The sequence below is a fragment of the Condylostylus longicornis genome, unplaced genomic scaffold, assembly GCF_029603195.1.
Source record: "Condylostylus longicornis isolate FDR11 unplaced genomic scaffold, ASM2960319v2 ptg000135l, whole genome shotgun sequence".
Taxonomy (NCBI): Eukaryota; Metazoa; Arthropoda; class Insecta; order Diptera; family Dolichopodidae; genus Condylostylus; species Condylostylus longicornis.
The window spans coordinates 14885414-14898552 of record NW_026578103.1 but is presented as its reverse complement, the minus strand read 5'-3'; the positions used below and the strand labels follow the sequence as shown (position 1 = coordinate 14898552).

At 29.9% G+C, this 13139-nt stretch overlaps 2 protein-coding genes across 2 annotated transcripts; one reads left to right on the top strand and one right to left on the bottom strand.

Annotated features, from left to right (window-relative positions):
* Positions 1 to 645: 645 nt before the first annotated feature.
* Positions 646 to 5810, bottom strand: LOC129614981 (E3 ubiquitin-protein ligase MIB2). The gene is made up of 9 exons (XM_055529980.1): positions 5633 to 5810; positions 4886 to 4965; positions 4659 to 4826; positions 4429 to 4600; positions 4250 to 4365; positions 3395 to 3580; positions 3146 to 3341; positions 2925 to 3087; positions 646 to 2854 (listed from the first exon to the last, which is right to left on the bottom strand). The coding sequence occupies exons 2-9, from the start codon at positions 4944 to 4946 to the stop codon at positions 650 to 652; spliced, it is 3267 nt and encodes a 1088-aa protein (XP_055385955.1). The 5' UTR covers positions 4947 to 4965; positions 5633 to 5810; the 3' UTR covers positions 646 to 649.
* A 2497-nt stretch (positions 5811 to 8307) lies between these two features.
* LOC129615074 (MPN domain-containing protein CG4751) lies at positions 8308 to 12791 on the top strand. Its single transcript, XM_055530135.1, has 8 exons — positions 8308 to 8526; positions 8590 to 8649; positions 8707 to 8995; positions 9053 to 9155; positions 9217 to 9386; positions 9441 to 9689; positions 9761 to 11429; positions 11486 to 12791. The coding sequence occupies exons 1-8, from the start codon at positions 8413 to 8415 to the stop codon at positions 12528 to 12530; spliced, it is 3699 nt and encodes a 1232-aa protein (XP_055386110.1). The 5' UTR covers positions 8308 to 8412; the 3' UTR covers positions 12531 to 12791.
* Positions 12792 to 13139: the final 348 nt, after the last annotated feature.

The following is a 13139-nucleotide window of genomic DNA, read 5'->3' as shown; positions in this document are numbered from 1 at the left end:
GTGAACTTGTAAGCAATAAAAGTTCATCTTAATTTTGCCAGCTATGGCTTTAACACTACATATTTATTCGTTTGTATAGTATAATTTCTACGGAATAGCAAAATATACATATGTATGTAGTTTAATTGTATTGGGAGTAAACACATAAAATAGAAATTCTAAGTTTCGAATATGATCAAATGAACTTAAAACAACAAAAGGTGCACATTCTACCTTTTAAATAATAATTCTCAATATGTTTAAAAATTTTAATTTTGTATAATCGATTTAATAATGAAAAGTTTCAATATTGGATGTTTAATCATTGCATACATACTTTTCTAAAGTAATTGTATGTTTAAATATTACCAGATTTTTTGCAAAATTTCATTTAAGAGGATTTTGTTTGGATAATGACACGACAAGTATTGAACATAAGATTAGATTTCGAGTTTAAAACAACAATGATTAATATATGTATACATGTATGTACATATACTGTATGTATATAATTGCACTATTATATTTAATGAACATTGTTTTGATTAAATGTTACAAGTTTATTTTCAAATCACTATTAATGAAATACGATTGATATTTTTGTCGACATGATATTTACAGTTTTAAGAATTATTTAAATTATTTATCTAAATTTAAAAGAAAATCTGCTTTAATATAAATTTATTTTTTTCACAATAGTTTTTCTACACATATGACATGTACGTAAAGTTTCCGCACAACGTGAACAGGCTCCATGTCCACATAAAAATGCTACATCTTTATTGCGTTCCATACATATACTGCAATAACGAGATTCTTCAAACTCTTGTATTTTATTTTCCAAATATCTTAAACGATCGGCCGAGGGTATTCTAGTTTGATTTTTCTTTGTAACATCCTTGCCATTAATATTTAAACGCTTTTCGATTAACGTCTGACAAGATAAGCATTTTTTCATTCTAATTCCACATTCTTCGCATGAAATTTGATGCATGCAAGGTTCAAAAATGATTAAAAGAAGAGTTTCATTACAGACAATACACTCTTTGGGCTCTAAGCTGGGCGATGTTACCGGCGATAATTTTACAAGATTTGAACTAATGTTTTCTGTAAGAGATGCTTGTTTTCGACTTGTATGTCCTTTTCCAGATATATTTGATTGATTATTCGTCGGTTTTTGAGTTGACCCTTGAGACTGTTCATCGTTGTTTGATATTTTGCTTTTAGTTGGGGTCATTTCTACATAAGTGGATTCAGTTTCTTGAATATTTGAAGCGCCTATATTATCATTTCCCCCAATTTGGTTTCGATTTAATAAAGACTCTAAATTTTTAATATCAAATGAATTGACATTGCTTTGGTCGTCTATTGTTCGTGTAGATTGCAAATTGTTCTTGTGTAAAGTATTGGAAGCTGTTTTTCTTTTAGCTGGAGTTGGAATATTTTGCATAATACCAAAGTTAGAAGACTCTGCTGTACTACCACTTGGCACATCGCTTAAAGATATATTTCCGCCAGATGGTGGTAAATTCATTGCTTGCCCATTGTTCGTTACCGGCTGAATGTCACTGGTGCTTGGTGTAGCTTCATGAACGAACATAGCTTGATAATTTAAAATTATTTTTTGAATATCTTTGTCATGAACCCAATCAAATATCTTTGAGCCCTTGTTATTAGCTTCTATTTTACAACCCTTTTTCGACAAATAACATAAGATTGCGTACATGAATCTTAGTTCTGATAAATTTTCCAAGCTATTATAAATTTCATATATCTCTGGTGAATCTGATGCAGATGGGACTGAATGTTGAAAATTGGTTTTCTTTATTACACATAAATGCAAAGCGTTATCTCCATCTTCATCCATTGCATTAATGTTGCATCCCAGTTTTACTAATTTTTCGATTGCGGCAGAGTGACCTTGTGATACAGCTAATAGAAACGGTGTTTGTCTTCGATTATTTCGTATATCTATCTCGGCACCATGCAATATTAACGCCTCCACAACTTCAGAATGACCATTCAAAGCCGCTAAATGAAGAGCTGCAAATCCGTCATCCTTCTTTACGTTGACTAGTTGTCTTGCCAATTGCAATATACGTTTCGTAGCAAACACGTTTCCTTTAAGTGAAGCATGATGCAGTACATTAAAACCTCGATTGTTTCTAACTGTAAAGTCTAAGTTTGGGGCAGAGCAAATTAAGTCAACTACTTCACTGTTTTCTTTACCAATTGCATCGTGTAATGCAGTATCGCCATACGAGTCTTGTATATTGACATTGACTCCAAACGCCAATAAAATTCGTATACAATCAGGGGTCTTTTTATGTGCGCATATATGTAATGCTGAACAATGACTAGCATTTAAAAAATTTATTTTTGCATTATTCTCTAATAATATACGCATAGCTTCCGCTTGATTTCCAAAAGCAGCATAATGCAACGTCGAATCACCTTCCTTATCAATAACATTAACATTAGCACCGCTATTTATTAGAAATCTAACTAAGTTAACGTGGCCTTGATGGGCAGCTACTTGTAGACAAGTTTTCCCTCCACTCATGACATCAACTTGATTTGGATGTTGTTCTAAATATTGCTTAACAAAATCAAAATGTCCTTGAGCAGCCTCACGAACAAGTTTATCTGCGGAAGATGATCCCGATAAGCCCGATAAAGGTGTTATTATGTGATCAGAGCGCTGATGGCTTAAATCCATCATACTATTCGAGCGTTCTGCAGCTGTAGCTAATGGAGGTCGTTCCAATTTGACACATTTGGGATTAAGAGTCCATTCAATTGCAGCGTCTAATTGTTGAATTCTCAAATCACCATCTGAATAAACTTTGACTACTTTACAAGTTTTTCCTAAAACCTATTGGAATAAAAATAATTGTTTATTTATGTGAAACTTATATTTGAGCATTTTAGGGTGTAATATGTACGGTTTTCATTGGTTCTATCCACTCGCCATGTCCTTTTTGTAATTGCTGAACTTTAGACACATCAGTTATGATTGTAACCAAATCTCCAACACGGAAAGAGCAAACTTTGACTAAAGCAGCTGGGTGGAAAGTCCATCTATTTGGACAATTTTCGTATTGAACCCTGCAATTAAATTTTTGAATACTTGCTAAATACTATTTTTATTGATTTCGTTTCATACCTAATATCACCCTTCTCCGTTATTCTATGCACGATCCCAACTTTTCCTAAATGCTCGACCATTCTTGGGTTCCATCCTCCATGACCTTGCTGCAATTTCATAAGAGCGTCTACTTCCAGACATACTTTCACTCTATCTCCCACAGAAAAAACAGGTTTAACTGCGGAAATGACAGGTTGTTGTTCCTCTGTTTGGCCTATAAATGAACAAGTTGAAATGCCTTCAAAAAAAAAATTTATACTTTCTTACCGAGAATTGGCATGTGATCCTTATAATAATATCCGCCAGTTGTAGGAGTTACGTACCGCAAGTCAACATTACCCTTATGCCCAAGACGATAAACATTAGTGGAACCAGTTACCCAAGACACATTAGCGACGCTTCTGCAAGATTCATTGTCCCAACCTCGAATTTCCATAACTCTTCCAGTTTTTCCTGCATCATTGAATTTTTTACCAAATAACTTACGAAAATTCTTCTTAATATTATATTTAAATACTATAACTTTCCAACGAATATGGTTAACTGAACACTAGTTCTTTTAAGTATATAATTATTTAATATCAAAAATTATTTTCTAGATCTCTGGTAAATATTTAAAATAATCATGAAATTCTTAAATCAATTTTACAATTTATTTAAAATAAAATACTTTTAGATAAAATGTTTTTACTTAAGAAAAATATTAAATAAAGACAAAGGTCAAATACAATTGTCGAGATTGTCTTTTAACAAAATTTAAATTGAAACTTAAAAATCAAATTATTAAAACTAGACCCACAATTTAATTGGCGAAAGATTGAAGTTCATCAAGATATTGGACTTCCTGATTATAAGAACACATATCTTGAACCAGAAAATAAGTCAATTAAAGAAACATAAATATATTACAGATACATAATATTATCAATTTCTAGTTTTAATTCACTTTAAGATTCAATCAATTATGTTTCATAGAAAACAGTATCCGCTTACGTAGGAAGCTATGTATTTTATTTTCAAAAAAAAATTTCGTTTGGAAATTAAATATAAAGAGAAATTAAAATTTTTTTGCTAGTCAATTTAAAAAAAAGTATAAAAATTCGAATTAGCATATATCTTAACCTTCTCCACCATCTTGTTGACCCCATTCCCAATCAGAACCTCTTACGACTTTTGCTCCAACAAAGATTCCCTTCAGTTGTGTTTTTGTTACTCCTTTTCTTGGTGTCACCCTTACTCTGTTGTATATTTAGTTTTTATATTTTGATAGTTTTTAAAGTTTCAATGTTTAAATAGCTTACCCCAATGACTGCGGTGTTGTGTACCTAATAAAAGAATGTTCTGTATCATGTACATCATTTCCATAACAAAATGAGCATAAGTAATAATTTGAACACTGTGCGCACTTAAAAACAATTCCCGCAATTCCTCCTTTATAACAACCATCGCAAACAACATTTGAATGACGAACTCCTTTTCATAGTAATACCAATAAATTCTTTTAAAATATTTCATACGATATTGCACATACCAATCTGAGCATTATCAACAATAATTAAATCATATTGTCCTTGATATCCTATTCTATAATTAGTCCTTGGCCCAGAATCCCAATTTACAACCACAGTTTTTTCTGGAGAATGAGCTGAACCATATCTTCCAATTTCACAAACTGTGCCAACATGACCTTCCCCATCGTCTAAAAATTAGATAAAAAATTCGAATATTTGTTCTTTTAAATATCAAGTTGTCATGTACCCTGATTTTGCCAAATCCAATCAGGTCCCCTCACAACTCTAATTCCCGGTTGAACTGCCATTTTAGTTATAATAAGCAACCTTTGGATTAGTTATAAAATTAGTGCTTTGTTCACATTTTTCAACTTAAATGTTTACATGGCTAAGTTTTATACCTTATCTAAATTAGGATATATATAAAGTGCATATGTATATTGCTTTAAAATTTCCTAGAATTCCTAATCAATTTTTCATAGTTTTACACTTTTACCTTTTGTTTAAATTAGAGTGACTTTAATTTAATGTCAGATGTGTATCTGTTATCAAAAATATAAGACATTTCAAATTTGTTTCTAAAAATAGTAAGTTCAGAAATATCTAATTTAGACTTTCAAAAACTGAATGAAATGAAATATAAATTTTGGAATTTGTCGAAAAAACTCAATACACTCGTCTTAAATTTGGATATTATTTAAAAAATAACAGCACTATTTTTCATTATTTCTTCTTTTTTACAAAAAAAGATATTTTGTCCAAACTTAGTCATCTTCATATATGTTTCATTAGTGAATATTTCTTTTCTTTTTGATTTGTTTACATTATAATAAAATTTTTCATAATTTTAATATAAATATTGAATTGAATATTCCGCTAAATTATTTTTTATTACATATTTTTTTACAGATATTATAAAATGTATATATTTGACATATTTATAAATTTGATTTATCAAGATGGCCGACACTAAAAATATTTAACTTTATTTTACCTTTAAACCACGCTATACAGAAAACCATTATAAGATTTCATTTCGAAAATTTAAATAATCTAATTGAAATATAATCGCCCACAACCTTTTAATTCTAATATTTGTTACAATGTCCAATGTGAAGGAAATAATTACAAAAATCTTATAGTTGAAACTTTTTTCACCTGTCTAGCTTGTCAGAAAGCTACACAATTGACATTTCAAAGTAGCAGTGCAAAGGATGTGACAGCCCACTACATCTAGTATTACCATATAACATTTAATAAATGCCAAAAACGAAAAAAATAGTCAGTTATAAAACAAGGAAAATTTCCACTCAATGTCAAGTTTTCTGGTCTGAACTATTGAATTTGAAATACTAAAGAAAGAAGCTGAAATTCTGGCAGGAAGATTATGAAAAAAGAATGAAGCCAAATTCTCCCCAGTTGTCTCTTCCTTTGTTCCAAGCATTGTCAAACCCGTAACGGGATCGTATTTATTTTGTTTCTTTTATTTGGCCTTCATTATAAAATATTTCGAATACATACGTTATAACATAAGAGAGATAAGTTGAAATTTTTTTAAAATAAAAATTAAAAATATTTTTAAATATTTATTTATATAAATATTATAATAATATAAATATTAAAAACACGTTGATTTTTTTTTCTCTTTGAATTTATAAATGGAAATTATATACATGAATGTATTTTATTATCACAATACACTTGAAAATGAATTTTTTTAAAAAATTTATTTTTAATAAGTTTTTAATAATTTATACACTTGAAAAATTTATAAAGCTTTTTTATAAATTTTTAAGTTTTTAAGTTTTTTTGACAGTTTTACTGAACATAATAATAAAAATATGCATATTAATATTACATTCATTAATGCATATTAATTTTAGAGTCATTAATAAAATATTAATGACTCTTAAATAGTATAATTTTTAACAAATTAATATAATGATTGTTACTCACTGAAGAAGATAGTATATTGTCGTATTCTTCCTCATTAATTAATTGAACTTCACATACTAACTCATTCTAAGACAATATATTTAATTAATAATTTAATAAATGATTCAGTAATTGACTTACTGCATTCAATCAGTATGCCTTCATATATTTTTTGACAACCAAATCTTCAGTCTATAAAGGGGAATACAAACAAAACTATGCAAATTAGGTAAAGCATCTGGCGTTAAATACTAGTAGTACAAAAAGGCGCTTAGAAATTTTGCTTAGAAAATCCGCTTCTGGTAAAATTATGTCATCCTTAGTAATTTTAGTTTAAAACAAAACAAAAACAAATGTTCCGTTTCCAAAATTAATAAATTCATAAATTATTAATTATACTTAACACTTTTGAAAATATTTCTTTAAATTATTAAAATAAATATTCACTTCTTTGTTTCCTTTTTCAGTCTTTCAAACAGTCTTTGTTTAATTTTTGTGCCAGCGTTGCTCACTTTTCCAAGAAAAAAGAAAACAACATTTGGCATTAAATGTCAATTTCAATTTGAGAATACTTGGAACAAAAAAAGAGACTAACCTGAAATTTTTGCCCTGGACTGTGGTATTTTTGAAGAATCGAGAAACATTTTGGTCAAACGTCCAGTCATTGAATCAAAATCCACTTTAAAGCTACCAAAATATACCTGTTAGTGGAAAATTAAAGTGAAGAAATGGATTTAAACACTTGCAAACATTATCTCTTTAGAATAGCTTCGGCTTACATGAAAATCATTTTATGAATAGCTTCTAGCATCCCTAAACACTTTTGATTGTTGCAAAGCGTTAAATTCTTTTTACAAATACAACAACATTTAAGATTAAACCTAGGTTCTATTAAAGCCGTGTCTGTAATCACTGTTTGATATTAGACTGTGTCTGCAGGCATATAATATAAATTGCGCATTACTGAATTTATATGCAGCTTGAAGCTGACCTTAAGCGTATTTCGAGCTCATATAAACATTACTTGACTTTTAAGTTTCAAGTTGAAGTTGATGGAAATAACAGATTAATATATAATGCTTGTCAGCGTCAGCTAATAACAACCTTAAGTTGATTCCAAGTGAATCTGTACACTAGTAATGCAGACTAAAATTTCTCGATCCCTCATATTAACGAAGTATTTATGTTCATTAAATTTACTGTCAGATTTTTTTAAAATAAAACGACATTTATGATTAGAATATGCTTAGGAAAATATATTAAATTTGTAAAAATTTACAAAAATTATAATTTTCATTTAGAAAGTTCATATAAAAGTCTAGCACTTAAATTATTTACCCTTTTTATTTCTGTTAAATTTTATTTTATTTGAGCAAAAATATTTTTATTAACTTTAAATGAAAAGCATTTAGGACATGTTGAAGACAGAAAGACATTTTGACATGTTGTATCAGCTTAAGTTTTTTTTGTTTTAACATATTGTCAATTTATTTTATATTATCTAGGTACATAATTTCCAGTTCACAATATTTTTACTGTTTCAAAATACAATTACTGTAGAATATCCATACTGGATACCATAGAATGTACTGTAGAATATCCATCTAATAGCTGTCAAAATATTTTTCGATATTTCAATGTCGATTTTGTACGCGAACCACAATGTCAATGAAATCGATAGTATTTTTTGAGTATTATTATACTTACATCTCTGGTCCCAGTGTAAACGCTAAACCTTAAGAAAGTGGAAAAATTGCGGTGACTCTTTTTTATATTTTAAAAATTAAATATTCTGGGTATAATAAAATATAATAAAGCGGACAATCTATTAAATTAGGAATGTCTGAAATTGAGCAAAATGGGAATGCAGGTAAAATAGAGGAAAATGCAGGAGTGAAATGTGAAGAAAAAGAAGCTGAAGATTTTGATGAGGAGGGGGATGAGATAGACGAGGTAAGCCTTTCATTTAATTACAAATTTACTAATTTTGATTACAAATATTAAATTATTTTAAAGGCAAAATCTGAAAACTTTGAGGGATTTAATGGGTCTGGACGAACTGTTACTCTCCAAATGGTAAAGTCTCTCAAATCTATAAACAGAAAGTAATGTTTTAAAATGTATTTGAATTAGCTTTTGGCCGCTAATGTTTTACAACCAGGAAAATCTGCTATGACAATTGAATATTTGGGTCAAAAATTTGTCGGAGATCTTCTTCCAGATGGAAAAATAAAATCTCATGAGACTGAAACAATATTTTTATCGCCTAGTGCTTGGGCTATGCATTGTAAAAGAATAATTAATCCTGAGAAAAAGTCGGGATGTGGTTGGGCATCTGTCAAATACAAAGGTAAAAAGCTAGATGCTTACAAAGCGATATGGATGAAAAAATGTGCGCAACAGAAAGATGTACATGATGGAGGTTGTTCATTTTGCAAAATATAATGTTGAACGACGTTTATAATGTTAATCCTTTTAGATGATGTTGAAATGGAACCTGAAAAATTGATAGAAACCGAAGTTCCAACAGTAAAAAGAGCGATCTATTCTCATAACTATGTTAATAATCGCAATTTGATGCAGTAAGAAATAAAATAATCGGAATTTTCTTTAATATATTTAAATATTTTTTATTAAATTCAGTGATGCGAATATGCTAATTGAGACAGTAACATTTCCATCAATTAATAAAATGCAACCATTTCTCGTGAATATTTCAACAAATGCATTGCTGTTGGCTGACTTTCATTGTCATTTAACCTTTCAAGAAGTTTGCGGCTATTTTGGCGGAACATGGGATGTGAATAATCATAGTAATAATATTGGTAGTGTTTTTCGTTCATATTTTATATATCTTCCATCTTTAGCGCTCGTTATAAGTAAAGCATATCCATGTAAAAATACTAAATATGACAGAGAAAAGGCCCCAGACGTGGAAAAACTAATTCAAAAGGAAATAATGAAGGATCAATTAATTGTTTGTGGGTGGTACCATTCACATCCAAAATTTCAGTCTCAACCAACCTTACGTGATTGCGACTCCCAACTTGACTATCAGATAAAGATGAGGGGCCCTTCAGAAGTTACATATACGCCATGTATAGGATATATATTTTGTTAGTTGAAATACTTCAAAATTTAATTTATACAAAGAAATGTATCTGAAATTTTTTGTTTTCTTTTTCAGCACCTTATTTTGATGAAAATGAAGACTATCAATCAAATATAACGGCTTTTTGGGTGATCCCGCCACCAGAAAATCGACAGATTATGGAATACGGTCGTCCAATGTCAATGCAGTACGAAATTCAAGCAGACAACGAGATAACAAGAAATACTCGGGAAGAAATGTCGAATTTAGTTATATACTACAAAAAGTTCCGAAATGATTTTATAGATTTCTCTTTGCTTTACAAAGAAGGCATGACTTTCATAGAAAAACTGAAGAACGCTTTATATTCGAAATTTCCTTTGGAACAAGATGATAAGGAATTCTGGAATTTTATATGCAACATTCTAAATTTTAGTGAGTGTGAAGAATTTTATCCTCCGAAAGGAATTGTCAAAATCGCATCTATCAAAAATACAAAATCTAAGGAATTGACTGCCACCAAGATTGAGGAGACTATTACAATTAATGATACAGATGATGAAAAAATTCCTTCTGAAATTAAGGTACCGTCCCTTCAGGAACAACTGTGTCTACCTTCCGGGTTGAATATGAATCCTTCAAAAAGTTTGTCGTTGACAGTTGTGCCACCACCTATCATTCCACCCGTTATTTCTGCAGTTTCACAGCCATTGTCAATTTCTAATAATAATAATAGCACTAATAATAGCAATAATAGTAACAATAATAATATGAATATGAATAATAGTAATAACAATAACATGATTAGTAATGCAAATAGCAATAATAATAATACTAGTAATAACAGTAATTGTAGTACTGTGAATAACATTTCAAGCTGTAATATAAGTAACACATTGCTTGTTGGAAGTATATTGGCTAACCCTTCACCTGTTGTTGATACTGTAAATTCCCTTGTAAATCTTAATTCTCAAAGGGTAGCAAACTCACCAAGTCCAGCTAAATTTGAAATCCCAGTACGTGCAAGCCCTTCTCCAGCAAAATCTGACTCTTCATCAAGTCGCACAAGAAATTCTCCTGCCCCAAGTCCTGGAAAGTTTAGCACTATCGACCTTTCGTCAAGAATAAGTCCTTCTGTTACACCCAACAAATTTGAGCCTCAATTAAGTGTAACAGTTCCAAATCCATCAGCAAGTCTTACAAATGTATCTGCAACCAGTGATATTATGGCAGCTGGTTTGGCGGCTTCTCTTGCCGGTCAGATATCTTCAAACTTTTTATCAAACGATTTTAATTTATTATTTCAACATCAGAAAGATTATGCGAATTCGTCTTTGAATCAATTAGCAGCAACTGCTTCAAAAGTAGGTGGAAGTAAATCAAATTTGTCAGAATCTGGTTCGTTGCCATCATCGCCTTCTTTGAAGATTTTAAACTCTATGCAAATGTCAGATACAAATAAAATTAAATCTATTGGCCAAGAAAACAAATCTCTAAAATCGTCTTCTAACTCCTACAAGACAAAACTAATGAAGGAATTGGATGATTTAAAAAATGATCCGATTAAAATAAGTGAGTTAATGAGATCACCAGAATATGCAGCATTATTATTACAACAAGCTGAAGCCCTAGGTGCAACTACTCTTGGGACCTTGGGCTTAACCCCAGATTTTCATTTTCTTGGTTCTGGGGTTGGGAATTCTTCAAAAAATAAGCTTAACACAGCAGATTATACACAAATGCTTCAAAGCTCGAAATTGCTGGGGTAAGTCGATAAATTTTTTTTCATTACATACAATTATTTAATACATTGTGATACAGATATGACACGAGCTTTCAACAGCAACAACATAAACTTAACATGGATTTGAATAACCTATTTCAACAACAACTTGCAACATCTACAAATAATGCGAGTAGTGTTTCTAAAAAACCTAAACAACAGCAACCATCCCAATCGCAACAATGTGAATATACTGCACTTTTACAAACGTACTCAAAACTTTTTGATCTAAGTAGTTCTTATGGTGGTGGAAAAAATTCTATTCCAGCTCTATCTACAGATTTATCAGCACTTTTAAATTTACCCAATATCAGTGCTACTCCTACAAGTAGCAAGAAAAAGGATTCTTCTAATGAAATGTTAAATCATCTTCTGCAATCAGAAAAAAACGTTTCGGAGTTAAATAACTTATTATTTTCGCAATCGAAAAATGTTACAGATCTCAATAATTTATTTGCTCAACCACCGCCCTCATCAAATTCATCATCTTCCAAAAATTTAACAGATATGTCCTATTACTCTCAATTGTCACAGGATAAGCTACAAGATTATGCAGTTTTATTCCAGCAACAGAATCTGGCTAAGTATGGAATACCGGATCCATTGGCTAAAACTACACTAGCAGCAAATAACATGTTTATGACACCGTCAGCTTTATTAAAATTACAACAGGAATCAATAAACGCAATGATAATGAAACCTCCAAAATCAAGTGGTTCATCATCATCATCTACATCTTCATGTAGAAGCAGAGACTTATCTGTGTCTCCCTCTCAACAACATGAGCGTTTAACACCAACAAAAAGTAGTCGAGATAGTCCAGCTTGTACTGTAAAGTATAACTTTAGTGCCGCTGATTTGGCAGTATCAAGTGTTTCAAATAATCCAGTCTCGTTATCACCGTCTGAAAGTTCAAGACCACCAACAAAAACACCACCAGTTGACTTAAGTCGAATTTATTCAGATCCGCCGAGAAAAAGAATGGAATTTTCATCTATCGCGGACTTAGTTGCTCCAACGCCAGCCAAAATTCCAAAAGGAAATGATGGTGATGAAATTTTAAATTTATCCTCTAATGAGTAACATTTTTTTTTTTAATTTCAGTCTTATAAATTAATATTACGGAAAGTATTTAATAAAGAGATAGGTATATATATATATGTACTTTATTTTTTTTAAGTTTTAATTCCAGAATTCAATCAAAACCATTATATAAATTAAGTATTTTAAAAATTGGATTTTTTTATTTATAAATTACTTTCTTCAAAACACGTTAAATTAAAACTCGTGTATTTAATAAGTTAGAATAAATTATTTTTTATTTTTAATAGTAAAATTATATCTTAAAAAATAGTATTTAAATTTTAAAATTGGTCTTTTAATAAAACAGATTTCAATATTTGGAATAAAGCTTTTTTTCCATAAAAATTTCTTAGATTGGTATAAAAAATCAAAAAATTTTTTAAAACATAGAAATTGCTCATACATATTTTATCCAGGAAAGAAAAATAAGGACTAAAAACATGAACTTAATGTACTTATGTAGAAAATGTATCATTACCAGATAAACTAGACTCTTAGATACAGAATTTCGATACTAATATACCCGTAACTTAATTTTTTTACAATTGCTTGAATTATATACCTCAACAATTTCCTACGGGTAAATTAAAAAAAAAATTTTAATATTTT

Excerpts from the sequence above, each read along its gene's own strand:
- LOC129614981 (XM_055529980.1), bottom strand. The coding sequence starts at position 4,946 with ATGGCAGTTCAACCGGGAATTAGAGTTGTGAGGGGACCTGATTGGATT. Across the intron at positions 4,827-4,885 it reads TTGGATTTGGCAAAATCAGG|ACGATGGGGAAGGTCATGTT; the intron begins GTACATGACAAC and ends TCTAATTTTTAG. Across the intron at positions 3,088-3,145 it reads ACGGAGAAGGGTGATATTAG|GGTTCAATACGAAAATTGTC; the intron begins GTATGAAACGAA and ends ATTTAATTGCAG.
- LOC129615074 (XM_055530135.1), top strand. The coding sequence starts at position 8,413 with ATGTCTGAAATTGAGCAAAATGGGAATGCAGGTAAAATAGAGGAAAAT. Across the intron at positions 8,527-8,589 it reads AGGGGGATGAGATAGACGAG|GCAAAATCTGAAAACTTTGA; the intron begins GTAAGCCTTTCA and ends ATTATTTTAAAG. Across the intron at positions 8,996-9,052 it reads GAAAGATGTACATGATGGAG|ATGATGTTGAAATGGAACCT; the intron begins GTTGTTCATTTT and ends TAATCCTTTTAG.